The sequence below is a fragment of the Aspergillus tubingensis genome (genome assembly GCF_013340325.1).
Source record: "Aspergillus tubingensis WU-2223L DNA, scaffold_7, whole genome shotgun sequence".
Classification (NCBI taxonomy): domain Eukaryota; kingdom Fungi; phylum Ascomycota; class Eurotiomycetes; order Eurotiales; family Aspergillaceae; genus Aspergillus; species Aspergillus tubingensis.
Window position 1 is genome coordinate 1,570,975 of NW_023336281.1, and position 15,879 is coordinate 1,586,853.

Below are 15,879 nucleotides of genomic sequence, written 5' to 3' on the forward strand. Positions count from 1 at the left end.
TTCTCTTGGGTTTGGAATTGCCTAAACCCTCGTTCTGATTGGCTGCCGCCCCGGTCCTAACTGCCTTCGGTGAAAACCGCGACTTTTCGGAACAACAATTTTCGGCGGCCACCTGATAATTGCTGACCACCAACACCATCGCCCCGTTCTCGCAATAACATGATGGGTGATGTTCTACGAGAATGCATTCCGAGCTTCAATTACATACGCATATCAAACAATTCCATCGCTTCGTCATTAGCCTCCCAGCTCCTCACACCCCCGTTCCGTTCCTCCGCGCTGACCCCAGCACACACACTCCCCCATCAATCCCATCGCTCTCATTGGCCATTGGCTTATGTTGTTCCCGAGAGCTGCTCTTCCGCCATAGTCATCGTCGCCTCCGTCTTAGCCTGCCATTCCGACGCTATTCCCATACGCAGCGCCTCAACTGCTGTCCGAATATCGCATCGGGTACCGTTACTATAAAGAATCAACGATAGAGCGGGTAGTCTTCGAACCGTGCGACCGCTAAGCCCCTAATCGCCATCGTCAATACTCCAACAGATATACCGAATGCTCATCTTCGTCCAGAATCACTAACCTCACTTTCAAAGACAGCATTAGCAAGTAGCGTGGGTATAGCATCGGGGAAAGATCTATAGTGCAGCAGCACTTCGTCAAAAGTCGGGAGGGTGAGGTGTTCCGCAGCCTGCTCCACATACTGCAAAGCCGTCTGGGGATCGTCCGGAGTAACTTGGACCACGTCGAATGAAACACCCCCAATGAGTCCACTCTGGCTCAACTCCTCTAGGCAGTCCTTGTAGATATTATATATAGGTCTGCTAGATAGTTGCGGTATGTATTGTTTGATATCAACTCGATCGAGGAAAGCTTGGTCCTACACGCGAGTGCACCGTTAGCGTTAATGCATAGCACTCGGCGCTGAATAGGAGCTTACCAGCGCCGTAATCAAATTGCTGGTGCAGACAACGATAACATTCGAATGTTCTTTCAGCTTATCCAGCCCTGTGAGTACCGCATCGACTGCTCGAATTGCGTCAAAGGGCTCATTGCTGCTCAGTGCCCGGTCTCTCCGAGCAACCAAGGTCTCTATCTCATCCATGAACAAACAAACGAATGTATCTTCTTCCTCCTGGAGAATTGTCTCAATGTTCTCAAACATTCCATTCACAAGTTTGCTACTCTCGCCGAAATACTTGCTTCCTAAAGAGTATGCGTTGATCTCAAATAGCTTGCTCTGGGGATAATCCGTTCCCAGGCGTATTGCAAGCTTCTGGGCAAGACCGCGACTAAATCAGTTAGCCACTGACCACACTCTATGTAACACTTCCACAAACCAAAGGCTTGTCTTCCCAGTTCCTGGTGGCCCCCATATGAGTATCAACTTGTTCCAATTGATAGTCCACTTATCGAGTTTATGGGCAGAAAACGAGACTGCTCAAGTTAGAGTAAGCCATAAGATGCAAGTTGTAATGGAAGGCATCACCCATTCTACTTATAGCCGAAAGAAGCGTCGACTGAATTGGTTGATCGTAATCCAACCTATGCAAATGATCAGTTACTTTCAGCGTTGGAAGAATTAGCAGGTCAGCGTACGTCTCCCATAATCCCTCCAGATCTATGCTCGGTAAGGCCAGTACTCTTGCCGTAGCGACTCCACCCCCGGCTTCTGCTGAATCCTCAAGTGCACTGGTCTTCTGCAAGCTTTGTCGCTCCGATTTTGTACGCAGTTGGTACACCTGAACGTCCAGTTGGACATCCTGAAGTCGATATGCACCGGACTCCAGATTGCCGCCGCTACATTCGGTCACGAGTATAAACTCCAGGGCTTGAGCATGTGGTTCGCTTAGACCTCCTATTCATCGTCAGAAAGACGTTCGGGGTGTTATCGTCTTGGTAGATTCCTGACCGAAAGAATTGATAAATTGATCAACAGACATCACGATGAAATTGTTGTGAAGCCATTCTGTAACCTCATCCCTAACCTGCTGTTCCGTCAATGTATGAATCGCAAGTGTATCAAGCAGCCTACCAGATCAGTGCGAACGATCATGCCATCACTAGCACATTTCACTCGAGCCTCAATATGCAATATGGGGCGTTGAGACTCTTCCACTGGGTTTGGAACGCAACTATTGACGCTCACGTCCATTCTGCTTGTGGGTTTGGGAGGGGAGACAATTCAGAGAAGAGAGAATGAGGAACGTAAAGTGAACATCTGTGGTCGGTCTGAGAGGTAATCTCATACTGGGTACTGTGACGCTTCAATACCGATAACTTGGTTCACATCTGTGGCATCCAACTCACCCTAACATCCTAGATTGTTGGTCTGTTCTAGGTCTTCTGGGGTGCATCAAACATGTAAAATAAGCATATATGCAAAGTCAGCCCACTACGTATTATTGAAGTAGATGGTCGATTGCAAGACGCTCGTCAGAATAATATGGTGACATTGATATCAACTAGTATCTAAAAGGAGGGGAGATTGTTTGGCTCAATGAGCCGATATAATTCTGATACCTAAGTTGATGGTACTAGTAAAGTTCGTATGGAAGCGTTAATTGGTATTATTAGTATTAATGCCTTGTTTTCCTGGGTTGTTGGAACTTGATGATTTCGACGCAGGGAAATACCACCTGAGTCCTACTGAGAGCAAAACTAGTACTCTCGTCGATGTCCTGATTTTAATATATATCGCCCCACTGGCAGATACTGGGGAAATTTTGCGAACGGATCACCATGACTACCCACCGGATGTTTCAAAATTTGGTGTTCATCGAAAAAACTTAACCATGTTGCACCTACTCGGACCGTTGTTAGGATATTGTGAAACAGGTGGTGATACTGCTTACTGGGGTGAGTTGGAATTCCGGAGCAGACCAGCGGAAAGGTAAGCAGCCGGCCGATCCAAACCGTGGAATTTCTGGGGTGTTCCGCCCACAGTGACGAACTGCCACAACCAACCGACGCAATTGCTCGGCGCCGTGGATTGTTCCATTCCTCAGATTTAGGGGCTATGATTCCGCCATGCGAACCGATGTTTCATGATCCCCCATTTTTGCCAGCAATTCCGGTGTCGCTCGATTACTCGGGTTTACGTTCGACTAATTGGGGCAGCCCCGCGGAGCGAGCTAGTCGGTGGGAACGCTGGGACCCTGACCGGCTTGTCCGCGCTGAGCTTCTGGAGCCTTTGACGGACTAACTCGACGTCCCTCCCGATGCCGACTGTGAAATTACAAGATGCAGAAAGCGAGGACTGGGCCAGGTGCCGGCGTGAAGCCGTGCAAGGATGTTCTGGCTTCCCTCAAGATGGCCTCGATGGAAGAAATCTCCAGGGCCATTCTTCCAGCAGGTACGTCTCAACTATAAATACCGAACGGGGAGATGGATCGCATTCACTGCAGAATATTCTAACAATGACCAGAGATCATGTCCTCAATCCTTGATTACCTTTCCCCTGTCGATCTCATACGAGTAGCCCGGTCTTCCAAACTCCTGCGCGAGATGGCATACGATGACACGCGATGGGTGCAGAAACTGAAACGGATGGGTTGTTGGGACGAGGTGGAGGCAAGAAAGCATACGGAAGAAACGTTCGGAACTATTGCAGATGTGCGAACGGTTGAGCAGCAAGAGGTTGAGGATGCGCAAGCACCGCACGGCGAACCTGCACCCAACGTCTCACGGAGTTCCCGGGCCGATTTACAATCGATCTCTGACGGATTCGACCAGATCAATCTAACCACTTCGGCCAATGCTGATATATCGGATGGATCAGATAGTGATCCCGTCATCGGCGCGCTGAAACAAGTCAAGTCTGTTCGTGGAGACGCACGCCAGGAGTACGGAAAGGTACATGCAGCGCTGGCACCATACTACAATGACATCGTTACGAACGGCCCTTCTCCGGATAGCTTGCTTTTCAAGAACTACACCGATCCACAGCACCAAGCGCAGATACTGTCGCAACTACAATCCTTCTCCGAATGCGATGCAGACGAAGGCTGGCGTGGACGGCTTGAACAATTGCAGTCTGCTGTGTCGATGTTCGAAATATCGGCCATAAAAGAGTTTAGACATGGATACGAGACAGAGGATATTGATGACAGGATGCGAAAATATGCCCACGTTTTGTACACGTTGAACGGCGGAGAGGCAGCTGTAGAACTCTTCATACAGCACAACCATCTCGTTACCAGAAAATCAGATCTCGGCAAAGTCTCGGACTGCATTGATCCTTTCTCGCAACGGGTTAAACTTGAACATACACAGGCCTTCTTCACTCGGCTGAGTGTGGCCTATAACGAGGAAGTATCGATCATCAATCGTGCTTTCCCCCCGTCGATGAAAATATCGACACCGTTTATCGAAAAGGTTGGGCAGGATGTGCTCTACCCATTCCTGACTGCCATTTTTGATGAGCTACATGGCTCAAATACCGAGTCCTACTTGACTGCCGTCTCGGGAACATTTGCTCAATGCCTTAATCTCTCGGACACATTGTTGCCAGTTCAGAATTTGGACGACAGTTTTGATGAATTCATGGATCATGTCATTGCTAAAGCCTATGTACCTCACATGGACTTATATCTCGCAGAGGAATTGGATCATTTCCGGAAATTATCTGAGGCGGCCGTGGGGGACTGGGATAGACAGCTATCGGAGCAGGCAGCCTCGACGGAGTCATTCTTGATGTCGAACATCAATAGGCAGGCTGATAAGCGTGACTTCTTAACCTCTTTCAAGAAGGTTATTATGGCTCCCGTCAATATTCTTCCAAGCTTTTCAGGAAACAAGGCGAACGAGCAAAAGGCACCATCGGAGCCCACCGCCAGCGACTCCTCGTCACTGAAGAGTCCCAATCGGTTTTCAACCATCGCGTCGCCCACGACGCCTCCTATTATGGAGGCGCCGACCACAGAGCTTGCGGCAAAAGCCGCGATCATGAAGTCTAAACTTGAGGGTATTCGATCTCTTTTCAGCATAGAAGTTGCTCTTAGTCTGGTTCATGCGGCAAAGTCAAGCTTGGAGCGAGCCGCGCAGTTTGTAAAGATCAAAGGCGAATATGGAGCTGCTGCAAAACAACAGTGCGAAGCGGTCTTCGTCGCCCTCGTGCGCATTCTAGGAAACCGTCACTTGATCGGTGGGTTTAATAAGGCCGTGGACCACTTGTCAAACTACAGGCCGCGCGAACAAGGAGAACGCGACCAATCTGGCGTTGAGCCGCTGGTCACCTTTCTGGAGCTGGTGAACGTTGGTGATCTGATTCTCCAGATGATCGATGTCTTTTACGAACAGGAACTCATCGGCACCAAACTGACGGACCGCAATGATTTCCTTGACCCGGCCGTCAAGGAAAAGAAAAAGTTCGAGCAGAGCCTGGATGAACGGGTCGCTGCTGGTCTTAACAAAGGAATCGACGTTCTTATGGAAGAAGTGGACTACATTCTAGCAACGAGACAATTGGCGACCGACTTCAATCCTAGTGTCTCTACTGACCCCTATCGTAAAACGATGGACGTCAGTATCACCGAGGCTGCAGCGGCCGTGGTGGATGTGGTCTCTTCTCATACACAGATGTTGGTTGGCAGCACAGACAAGAGTATGCTGGACGTCTTCAACCAAGAGGTCGGGCTCCGCCTGTTTGCTGCTCTATGCAAGCACCTGAAGCGGCAGAGGATTAGCACTGAGGGGTCGTTGAAGCTCATCAGGTAGGATTTTATGTGTCTCTGAGATTAATGGCGAAGCTGACTTCTTATAGCGATATGAATCACTACTTCAAATTCATCCAGACGTTCAGGAACAACGACCTTCTCCTCTACTTCAAGGCGTTCCGGGAACTATCGCAGATCTATTTGATCGACCCCTCTGATGCCAAAGAGCTTGCCACCATCATCGCCGATGCGGACCGGTTCAATGGGATTTGGCGAGTGGAGGAAGTATACGAGTTCGCCGAGCGACGGGCGGATTGGTACCAAGTGAAACGAGACGTCGAACGAGCCATGTATGGAATTGGGTGCAACGTTATGTGAAGAATATGTCCAGCATTACGATTATACGGTGTATATAGAGCTACGAATACCCCAGGGCTTTGCCATTTTCATGGTTAGAGAATAGACAGAGGATTTTATGATTAGTAGCAGAGGAAAGAGCCACAGATTGATACTACTACCCAGACCCGTATATCCAAAATCTACCCAACATCAAAGCTGACATGACCAGCATACAACAATTCCAATCCAGCCAGCCAGCCACGAAGACTGCAACAAACTACACAGTACTAGTAATCTCTTTGGCAATTAAGTTATTACTAATAACCAACCAGTTGCATCATTCATACAACGACTTTACCCACCCGACGGATCGCATCTCCAAGAAACTCTAAATCTATCCGGCTAATTCCTGACATCAGTTTCCCACTGCCAGAATCCAGCCCATAAGCTCAAAGCAATGACGATAATAAGCCAGGAGAGACATAAAGAACTGTTCACCCCGAGCCAAAGGGAAGAAGAAGAAGCAATGTGTTTCAACCTGGAACCAAGCCATTGGCGCCACAACCACAACCACTCACCACTCACCACTGCATTGTTTCAGTCTGACAATTGCTGACTGACTGCGATCCATCATTTATACAATCTACATTTCCGTCATGAGAAATATTCTCTCAAATACTATACTAAGCTTTCTATACTCGCATAACATTATATGAGATCATCATCATCATGCTCCATCGTACAATCTCAAGGATACTCACCACCACAACTACCATAATCCTCCTAAGCGCCCTCATCACTCTCACCACAGCCCAACAACAACAACAACCAAAAGCAACAGTAATAGTTACCATCATAACAACCGCAACCGCAACAGCAACAGCACCACAAACCACTACCACCACCACCCAAGAACCTCCCTCCTACACCTCCCCAGCTCTCTTCCAATCCTCCATCCTAGACGTCAGCAACACCTACCGCAAAGCCCACAACGCAAGCAACCTAATCTGGAACACGACATTAACTCAATACGCCCTGAACTGGGCACAGGAATGTAAATGGCAGCATTCGGTATAGTACTCTTCCCCCTTCCTCCCCCCAAATCATATCTACTACTACCCAAGAACGGAAAAAGCTAATGAATAATGCACATACAGAACGGCCCGTACGGCGAAAACCTCGCCTTCGGGTACCCCAACGTCTCGTCCGCCGTAGCCGCCTGGGGCGACGAAGTACAGAAATGCAATTTCCAGGAGCCGACGGGGTTCACGGAGGAGACGGGACATTTTACGCAGTTGGTGTGGAGGGAGACGAGGGAGGTGGGATGTGCGGCTGTTGATTGTGGGTATAATACTACTAATACTACTAATGATAATGATAATGATAATGGGAATGGGAAGAGAAGTGAAGCGGGAGGAGGTGGTGGTGGGATAAATGGAACGGAGAGACCGCAGGGGTGGTATGTCGTTTGTGAATACTCGCCTAGGGGTAATATCATTGGGGGGAATAAGAAGTTGGGGGATAAGGAGTTCTTTAAGATTAATGTGCAGCCGTCGAGTACATATTCCGGGCCGTATAATACGGGGTCCGCTGGGAATGGGGCTCAGAGGGTTGAATGTATAATGGGTTTATGGTGGGTTGTGTTGGGGTGGTGGTTGGTGTTGTTGACTTTTGGATAGTTTGATCTTGGGTGATTGGTTGAGATAGTATGAAGTGGTATAAACTGAACTTGAATGATTGCAGTAGTCAACATTGTCTGTCATCTCTCATTGCTACCAACATCACGCACATCAAAGTTTTCCCCTCACGCTCGGGAAAGAAATATGCAAACACAGATTCTATTCACTTTTTTTCGAAATGCTCCAGACACAGGCGCCCCCACGCGCGCGCTGGAATCAATCCAAATGGATCACAGATGAAGTCTCACAGGGAAGAAGAGAGGATGAAGTGTGAGGGCTTCAGAGAGGATAGGTAAAGAAAAAAGGGCGAGGATATCGACAGACAAGATGCGAGATAAGGATAAAAGGAAAAGAAAAAGAAAAGGAAATGGATGGAATAGAACACATTAGATACGAAGCTGGCTTCCCAATCAACCAATGACTTCCTCGTTCTCCTCGATGATCTCTTCCACAATCTCCTCCACCACTGTCTCGCCTTGGTCCTCCGACACAGCAGGGGCATCCTTGGCCTGCTTGGAAGAGTCGACGTCTTCCGGCACACCGTAGGCGTCCTTCTCCTCCGCAAGCATCTCCTTCTCCCTCCGGATCCAGGCAGTCCACTCGTTGAGCACGCGCTTGCGCGTCTCCACAACGGCTGTGTTGGCAATGTCGACAGCGTACTTGTCCTCCTCCTCGAACTCCTTCGAGTACTCGCGGAGGTTCTTGCGCACTTGCTTCTGCTCCTCCTTGCTGAGAAGAGTGGGGGGACGAGGGCGCCAGATGAACTGCTTGAACTTGTCGGTGGGGTGTTCGGCGAGGGTCTGACCGGCGAAGGTGTGAATGTTGTAGCCGTTTTCCATCTACATAAAACATGTCAGTAACGCAGTCGTGACAAGATACTAAGAAAAAAGAACATACCGAGTGGGTCCACACGCTAGCACTGCTGACAACGTAGCGACCCGTAGGATCCCAGTCAATATCCGTAACACCGTAGTGCTCAACGGTCTTCATTAATTGCAGGTTGGCGGCCAGATCCTTCTCACCCTCGGGCTTCTCACCCTCAAAGTCCATATCCCAGAAGTCAATATCGAAGTTGGTCTGGGAGTGAACGGTAGCGACGACGACGAAACGTCCCTTGGGAGACCAGTAAATGGCGTTGCTGGTCTTCTTCTCAATGGTGCGGACAACCTTGAAGTTGCCGGCCGAGACACCCTTCTTTTCGGGGGCGAAGAAACAGACGGAGGTCTTGGGGAGAACGGCGGTGCCGCTGGGGGCCTCGCCGGTGGTGATGGCGACGAAACGTCCTCCGTTGGGCTCCCAAGCAAAGTTGATGACGGTATCCTTGAGACTGTCGACGACTTCGACGGGGACACCCTTCTCGCGCACACGGAAAATCTCCAGGTTGGTGGCCATGGACTTCTTGGACTTGGAGTGACGGTCAACCTTGACACAGACGTAGGTACCTTGCGACTGCCAGTGCAGCTTGACGTCCGACACGTTGAAGAGGTTACGCGTACGGACGATCTCCTTCGAGGGAACGCTCATCAAGGCGACACGGGCCGGGTTGCTGCCGATTTCGGGAGTCCAGAAGCAGAGCAGCTGTTCGTACTGCTTGACACCCTCGCGGACAACGGTGGCGGGGGACCACTCGAAGTCCATAACACCATCAATCTTGACGGAAGTCTTGCCCAGCAAGTTCATCCGGGGGAGCTCGTAGATCGAGATCGACTGGTGCTGCAGCATTCTCGCGACGTACTTCTCGTCAGCGGACCACTTGAAAGCGGGCCACTGGACCTTCTTCTTGGGCTCGCCCTCAGCACTAGGGCCGGCAGTCAGATCGTGAGAGACGAAGGAACGAAGAGGCTTGCCAGTGACGATATCCCAGATGATGATGTTCTTTCCGTCTTCCTCGTAGGTCAGGACGGGGTGGCCCTCCTCCACCTGGATGGGGCGGGCAGACCAGGTGGTCAGGTAGCTCTCACCGGGCGAGAATTCGACCAGCTGAACGAAAGGATGGGGGAACTGCTTCTGCTTCGAGAAGGCGGGACCACCCCAAAGCTGGACACCCTGGGGGTGGACGGAGGCGAGGTAGGTACCCTTGGGGGACCACTGGACGAAAAGCTGAGTCCAGTGCGCGCGGTCGACGACGTTCTCCGGGGGGTTGCTCTTGTTGTTCCAGAACACACCGACCTTGTCGCCACGGTAAAGGGCGAACTGGTCACGGGCGTTGGCGTCGCCCAGCCATGAGCGGAGGTGCTCCTTCTCCTTGAAGGGTTCGATGGTGGGGGGCTTGTATTCCTCGTCGATGCGTCCTTCCCGGCCATAACGATCGATATCCATCAACTTGTTGACGGCGAGAGTGTGCTTCTTATCGAGGGGTACACCGTGCAGTTGCTTGACGGCAGCGACGGCCTGTTCGGGGGTCTCGTACTCAACGAAGGCGAAACTGAAACGACATGTTAATGTTTCCACAACCTTTCCCAACCGCAATCGAATTTCCTAAGTTGAAACATACCCTTCGGACATGTTCTTGTCGTTGATGGGCATGAAGACGGCATCCTCCGAGGTGTGGCCGACCGTGTTGAGCTTCCTCAACAAGAACTTGATGAGCTTTTGCCGGCTCTCCTCGGGGACGACCGGAAGTCCATCGATCACAACAAATGTGTCCAAACCCTCCTCAAGCTTCACTTCATATTGCTCCTTGAGATCTGGATGGAGAAAATCGGGCGGAGTCAGCGGCGAGGGGCACGGGGAAAACGGGGTGAGAAGAGGATGATGGGACAACAACGCGAGGCGCACTCACCGGAGAAGTCAACCTCCTCCTCCTCCTCTTCGTGGAGATCCTGCTCAGACAGGGTGTCAAAACTGGGCGCCATGGTTGCAGTCGCAGCGAACGGCGATATGGGGGGGTGAGGGTGGAGAGGGTATGATCTTGAAGATGAAAGATGCTGTTCTGGATTTTCTGCTGGTCGACCCCGATTTGGCTGATTTTAGGGCAAAAGAACAAATCCCAAACCACAAGCGCCTTCTGTGTGCGAAGGCAGCTGAGTCAGGGCTGAGTCATCTCCCCATTGTCTCTGCTTGCTTTCACTTTCCGTGCGGTAAAGTGACGGTAAATGACCATTTCTCACGATACCACTAGTAAACTGCCTATTCTTTCTCCAGCTCCACCACGTGATGATGCTTATCTAAGCCACCCGCCCCCAGCTTCTCGCCCGGCTGATTATGTCCTCTGTAACCGACTTGTACAATCGGCTTGGACCAGCCATAACATTTCGCGATCCTCACGCATCGTCCCGCTTTCCGTTGCTGCTGCGGGTGATAGCTGCTGGTCGTTGTGGGCCGGCCGTCACGATCTCCTCGTTTACTCCCCTTTGTTTTGTCTGATCCATCTCTCTCTCCCTGTCCTACTTCCTCCTGGGGCCTTTCCGTACCTCCTCTCTCTTATGCCCCGCCGGTCCTAAGCGCCAGCGCTACGCCCAGATCTAGACGGTCCTCCTCAGTGCACGACCACCTTGAGCTGAATCCCGCTGCTGATAGCCTTCCGAACTCTTACATTGAGTCCGGTCAGCAATTGACAACATTAAATTCCATTCAGTCGTGTCGTTTCCTGCAGAGGTGCTGCAAAGCAAAGCTACCCGGTCCACCATGTCGCGTAAGTTCGGAAGTCTGATGTTCCCGGTCGATTGCTCCACGCCGAGATCGCTCTCAACTGACATCATGGCTTTTTCTTTTTCCCATGCAATAGTATCCCCAGAAGCCCGCGATCAATATATTCCGATCATTGATTCAATTCTGGCCAAAAGCGATTTGACTACCATTTCCTCGAAAACCATTCGCAACGGCCTTCAGGATGAGATCGGCTATGATCTTACCCCGCATAAGGTCTGCGGCCCCGACCTTTTATTATTGTCGCATATTGCTCTTTGCTCTATTGATTCACCGCGGTAGACCTTAAATATAATGCTAATGTTAACTTTATTCATACAGCTTGCCATCAAGCAGCTTATCATGGAGCGCTTCGACGTCTGTGCGGCACAGAAGGGCATTCAAACCGCATCGGAGACACCAGCGACATCTGCTTCCACCAATGGCCATGGGAAAGACCACGACTCGGTGACTCCTGTGGAGCCGTCCTCTCCGGCTCAATCTTCCATGTCGCAGAAACGCCAAGCGGAGAGTGAAGAGCGCTCGGACACTTCAAGCAAGACTCCTCCTATCAAGAAGAAGAAGCCCGACAATGATATCGATGCGGATGCCTTGTTCGCAGCCAAACTCCAGGCCGAGGAAAACATGCGTGCGCGCCAAACCCGCGGGGCCAGTACACGCAGAAGCCAGCCCGTGAAGAAGAAGCAGCCTACCAAAGCGAAGACGTCCAAGAAAGTGAAGGCTGAGGATGATTCGGAACTGGAATCGGGCTCGGACTCAGGAAAGAAGGTCAACAGATCTGGCGGGTTTCACGTATGCTGCAAACACTTCCTAATGGAGGTGACTGGTGCTGACGGCTGTCTAGAAACCCCTGAATCTTTCCCCAGCGCTTTCGGCTTTGTTGGACGGCGAGGTGACGGTATGGCTGCTATTCCCATTTCCGGTTAGGTAAGACATACTGACATTCGAACAGCTCTCGCGACCGCAGACAGTGAAGCGGCTTTGGCAATACATCCACGAGCATGATCTTCAGGATCCCAATGACCGGCGACAAATTCGCTGTGACGACGCGATGCGTGCCGTGTTCAAGCAAGATCGCATACACATGTTCACGATGACTAAAATCCTCAGCCAGAACTTGTATAGTCCCGATGAATAACCTTTGGTATCTAGACGCGAACTCTTGCCTTCCGGACAAGGCAATCGCAGCGACCAAGTCGTTGCCTTAACGATTCCCCGACTTTTGCTTACTACACAGCATTTGGAACCCAGGCGCTAACTCTCTTTCATTTTGCTCCAAGACTTTATTATTTGCTTCTCATATTGATATTTTTTCGCACTTGTTGCTACTCTCATTGGCGAATGATTGCCTTATCTTTCCTTGTGTTGACCTGCTTTTCTCTCCAGCGGGAGTTGGTGCTGCCTTGTGGACAGGCGCGATGGATGTTGCTACCTAGAGATCGTATTCGCTTATTGATTTGGCTACATACATCGCATCGCGTCATTGCATGATACATTCTCAGTTATCGCACGAGCAGCCAGTACAGTTGTAGCCGAAGAGGCTAGTAATATGCATGCATCCCATGGTTAAGCCACACATATGATCTGCCTTGTAGTTGCATGAGCGATAATGAGTCAAAATGAGTCATATCAGTAACTGGATCGAATTCACCAGTAAATTAATTACCTATGTGCCCCCCCCTACCGGGCTCAACGCAATTAATAAAATTAAATAAGTCGGGGAGAGAAACTGGACAGCGATGCTCACTAAGCATGCCGCCGATCCAACTTTTTTGCCCGCCGCTCGTAACGTGAAAGCTGGTCCCTCCACAGCAACGCCGGCTTATCACCCCTCCGCCGAAATTCGCTGTCTGGTCGCACAGGCTCACCAAAGCGCGACGCGCTTCTCCTCCTAAGAGAGCAAATTCTGGGCACTGTCCTCCAAACATCACCCTCGCTGATCACTCCGAGTAACCGCCCCTCAATCTTTCCACGTTTCCAATGTCCGAATCCCAGCCCGCCCAAGCTCCCGGAGCGCAAGGCCAAGGCCGGGGCGGCCGTCGACGAGGCCGCGGAGGAGGCTTTGGAGCTGCTCGCCAACCGGGACACACCGATGGTCACCATCACCATTCTCATGATGGCGCTGGAAGGGGTGCAAGATCTAGGGGCCAGGGACCCCGTCGCGGAGGCGGCGGCGGAGGACGGGACAAGCAGAATCGCTCGGGGAACAAGTCGGAGGCTGCTGCTGAAGGTGGACAGGGTGATGCGAATGTTCCGACAGTGTCAGAAGGCAAAGGAAAGCAGCCTGTCACGACAGAAGAGTCTGATGATGACGATGACGGCGAAGTCTGCTTCATTTGTGCTTCGAAGGTCGACCACACCTCGGTCTCGCCGTGTAATCACCGGACTTGTCATATTTGTGCGCTGAGATTGAGGGCCTTGTATAAGAATAAAGCTTGTGCTCATTGTCGAGTATGTGATTCGTTTGGTCATCGTTTTTGGTCTTGGTCGTGGCTTTGCGCTGACATTCGCTTTGGACTAGACGGAATCCAACTATGTTATCTTCACGGATGACCATGCCAAGCGCTATGAGGATTTCAAGGACTCCGATTTCTCGCAGATGGACGAAAACCTAGGGATCAAGTACGAGAACAACGATATCTTCGAAGACACAGTACTGTTGTTGCGGTACAATTGCCCGGATAGAGGTTGTGATGTAGCTTGCTTGGGATGGCCTGACCTTCATCGTCACGTCAAAAGCAAGCATGGCAGGGTGATGTGGTAAGTTCCTCTTACAGTTAGATGTGATGAGCTGTGTAGGCGCATACTAACTTCAATGTTGTAGTGATCTTTGCACACGGAACAAGAAAGTGTTCACGCACGAACATGAGCTCTTCACCAATGCAGAGTTGCGCAAGCACGAGAAGCATGGAGATGACGTGCCTGGTGCCATAGACCAGAGTGGATTCAGAGGTCATCCTGAGTGTGGTTTCTGCCGGCAACGGTTTTATGGCGATGACGAATTATACGCCCATTGTCGTGACCGTCACGAAAGATGCCACATTTGTGACCGTCGCTCCGGCGGCCGCCAACAACAGTACTACATCGACTACAACGCTCTCGAAGACCACTTCCAGAAAGACCACTTCCTCTGTCTCGACCGCGAGTGTCTCGAGAAGAAGTTCGTCGTCTTCGAGTCCCAGATGGATCTCAAGGCACATCAACTTGAGTGTCATCCCAACGGCCTTTCTAAGGACGCCAGACGTGACGCTCGCACCGTTGACTTGTCAACCTTTGATTACAGAACTCCTTACCAACCTCAGCGCCAGCGTCGGGGTGCTGGTCGTGGACGCGATCCTAACGCGGAGCCTTTGCCTGTCTCCAGCGCTCAGCCCTTGAGAAGAGACGAGGTTGCTTATCAACGCCAAATGGCCATCCAGAGTGCCCAATCCGTCTCGACCCGCAGCTTCGGCGGCCAACTAACACGCAACGACACTCAGCCTGTGCGTGCTCCGGCTCGTCCTACACCCACCCAGACCCCTCCCGCATCCACTCCAGTTGCCGAGATGGAGAACCTCAACCTCAGCGCAGACTCGGCCTCCGTTACTCCTCAAGAGAAAGCCCGCCGTCTCCGCCATGCAGCCGTCGTTGAAAGAGCCTCGAACCTCCTAGGCAACGACCAGAACAAGCTCAAGGAATTCCGTGCCCGAGTTTCCAGCTACCGCACCTCCTCCATTTCCGCCACTGAACTCATTGACGCCTTCTTTTCACTCTTCGATACCTCCAGCACCGAACTGGGCAAACTCATTAAAGAGCTCGCCGAGATTTACGAAGACGAAGGCAAGCGCAACGCGCTCCTCAAAGCCTGGAACGACTGGCGTGCCATCAATGAAGACTACCCGGCTCTGCCCGGCCCCGGCGGTATGCTCCCTGGCATGTCCCCAGGAACCGTGAACGGCAGCGGAGCGGGCGGAAAGCGTGTCCTGCGCCTCAAATCCTCAACAGCCCAGTCTTCCCGTTCCTACGTCGGCAGAAGCGGCGCCATGCCTTCTTCATCCACCTCTTCCGCCGCCAACCCCTTCCCTCCTCTCTCCTCAACCACCGCCCGCTCTACCCCCCGAACCTCCAAGCCCGCCGCCACTACCCCCTGGGGCGCCGCCGCCGCTGCAGCTCCCTCAGCTCCTACTTCTGCCTTCAGCAGCGCTACCTCTTCCCGCTCCGCCTCGCGCGCCCCGGCCCGCCCAGTCAACGCCACCAGCTCCGAAGCCTTCCCTGCTCTCCCTGCTGCTCCCAAGCCTAACGTGCTCATGGCAGGTCTGACTCGCGGCACCGTCCGCTGGGAAGATCGTAACAAGCCAACCGCGAACGCCTGGGCTTCTCGGAACGACGCCGGTGCTAGCTCGTCCAATGCAGAGGATGACTTCCCCGAGTTCCCTGCCGGTGGCAAGAAGGGCAAGAACAAGAAGGGGAAGCAGACTCTGTTCCACTTCGGATGATGATAACGATGCATACCACACCACTCTACTGTTTCTTTTTTCCTTTTTATTTTCTCTTCTTTCGCCTTACACGTATGATGT

General features: G+C 51.6%; 6 protein-coding genes across 6 annotated transcripts; 4 read left to right on the forward strand and 2 right to left on the reverse strand.

Annotated features, from left to right (window-relative positions):
- Positions 1-335: 335 nt before the first annotated feature.
- AtWU_05479 (putative pachytene checkpoint component Pch2) lies at positions 336-2,155 on the reverse strand (the record flags this gene model as incomplete). The annotated part of the gene is made up of 8 exons (XM_035500589.1): positions 336-518; positions 584-880; positions 941-1,292; positions 1,341-1,437; positions 1,490-1,545; positions 1,600-1,858; positions 1,913-1,988; positions 2,036-2,155. The coding sequence occupies 8 exons, from the start codon at positions 2,153-2,155 to the stop codon at positions 336-338; spliced, it is 1,440 nt and encodes a 479-aa protein (XP_035356482.1).
- Positions 2,156-3,243: 1,088 nt separating this feature from the next.
- On the forward strand, positions 3,244-6,035 carry AtWU_05480 (exocyst complex component Sec10 family protein; the record flags this gene model as incomplete). The annotated part of the gene is made up of 3 exons (XM_035500590.1): positions 3,244-3,355; positions 3,428-5,714; positions 5,765-6,035. The coding sequence occupies 3 exons, from the start codon at positions 3,244-3,246 to the stop codon at positions 6,033-6,035; spliced, it is 2,670 nt and encodes an 889-aa protein (XP_035356483.1).
- A 690-nt stretch (positions 6,036-6,725) lies between these two features.
- Positions 6,726-7,675, forward strand: AtWU_05481 (putative extracellular SCP domain protein Pry1; the record flags this gene model as incomplete). The annotated part of the gene is made up of 2 exons (XM_035500591.1): positions 6,726-7,067; positions 7,154-7,675. The coding sequence occupies 2 exons, from the start codon at positions 6,726-6,728 to the stop codon at positions 7,673-7,675; spliced, it is 864 nt and encodes a 287-aa protein (XP_035356484.1).
- A 410-nt stretch (positions 7,676-8,085) lies between these two features.
- EifCb (translation initiation factor eIF3 core subunit b) lies at positions 8,086-10,530 on the reverse strand (the record flags this gene model as incomplete). The annotated part of the gene is made up of 4 exons (XM_035500592.1): positions 8,086-8,514; positions 8,573-10,100; positions 10,170-10,362; positions 10,458-10,530. 4 exons carry the CDS (start codon positions 10,528-10,530, stop codon positions 8,086-8,088), a joined length of 2,223 nt encoding a protein of 740 aa, XP_035356485.1.
- Positions 10,531-11,302: 772 nt separating this feature from the next.
- AtWU_05483 (SWIB/MDM2 domain protein) lies at positions 11,303-12,461 on the forward strand (the record flags this gene model as incomplete). The annotated part of the gene is made up of 5 exons (XM_035500593.1): positions 11,303-11,309; positions 11,403-11,539; positions 11,645-12,115; positions 12,168-12,221; positions 12,276-12,461. The coding sequence occupies 5 exons, from the start codon at positions 11,303-11,305 to the stop codon at positions 12,459-12,461; spliced, it is 855 nt and encodes a 284-aa protein (XP_035356486.1).
- An 842-nt stretch (positions 12,462-13,303) lies between these two features.
- Positions 13,304-15,798, forward strand: AtWU_05484 (E3 ubiquitin-protein ligase HEL2; the record flags this gene model as incomplete). The annotated part of the gene is made up of 3 exons (XM_035500594.1): positions 13,304-13,774; positions 13,845-14,083; positions 14,148-15,798. The coding sequence occupies 3 exons, from the start codon at positions 13,304-13,306 to the stop codon at positions 15,796-15,798; spliced, it is 2,361 nt and encodes a 786-aa protein (XP_035356487.1).
- Between the last annotated feature and the right edge of the window lie 81 nt (positions 15,799-15,879).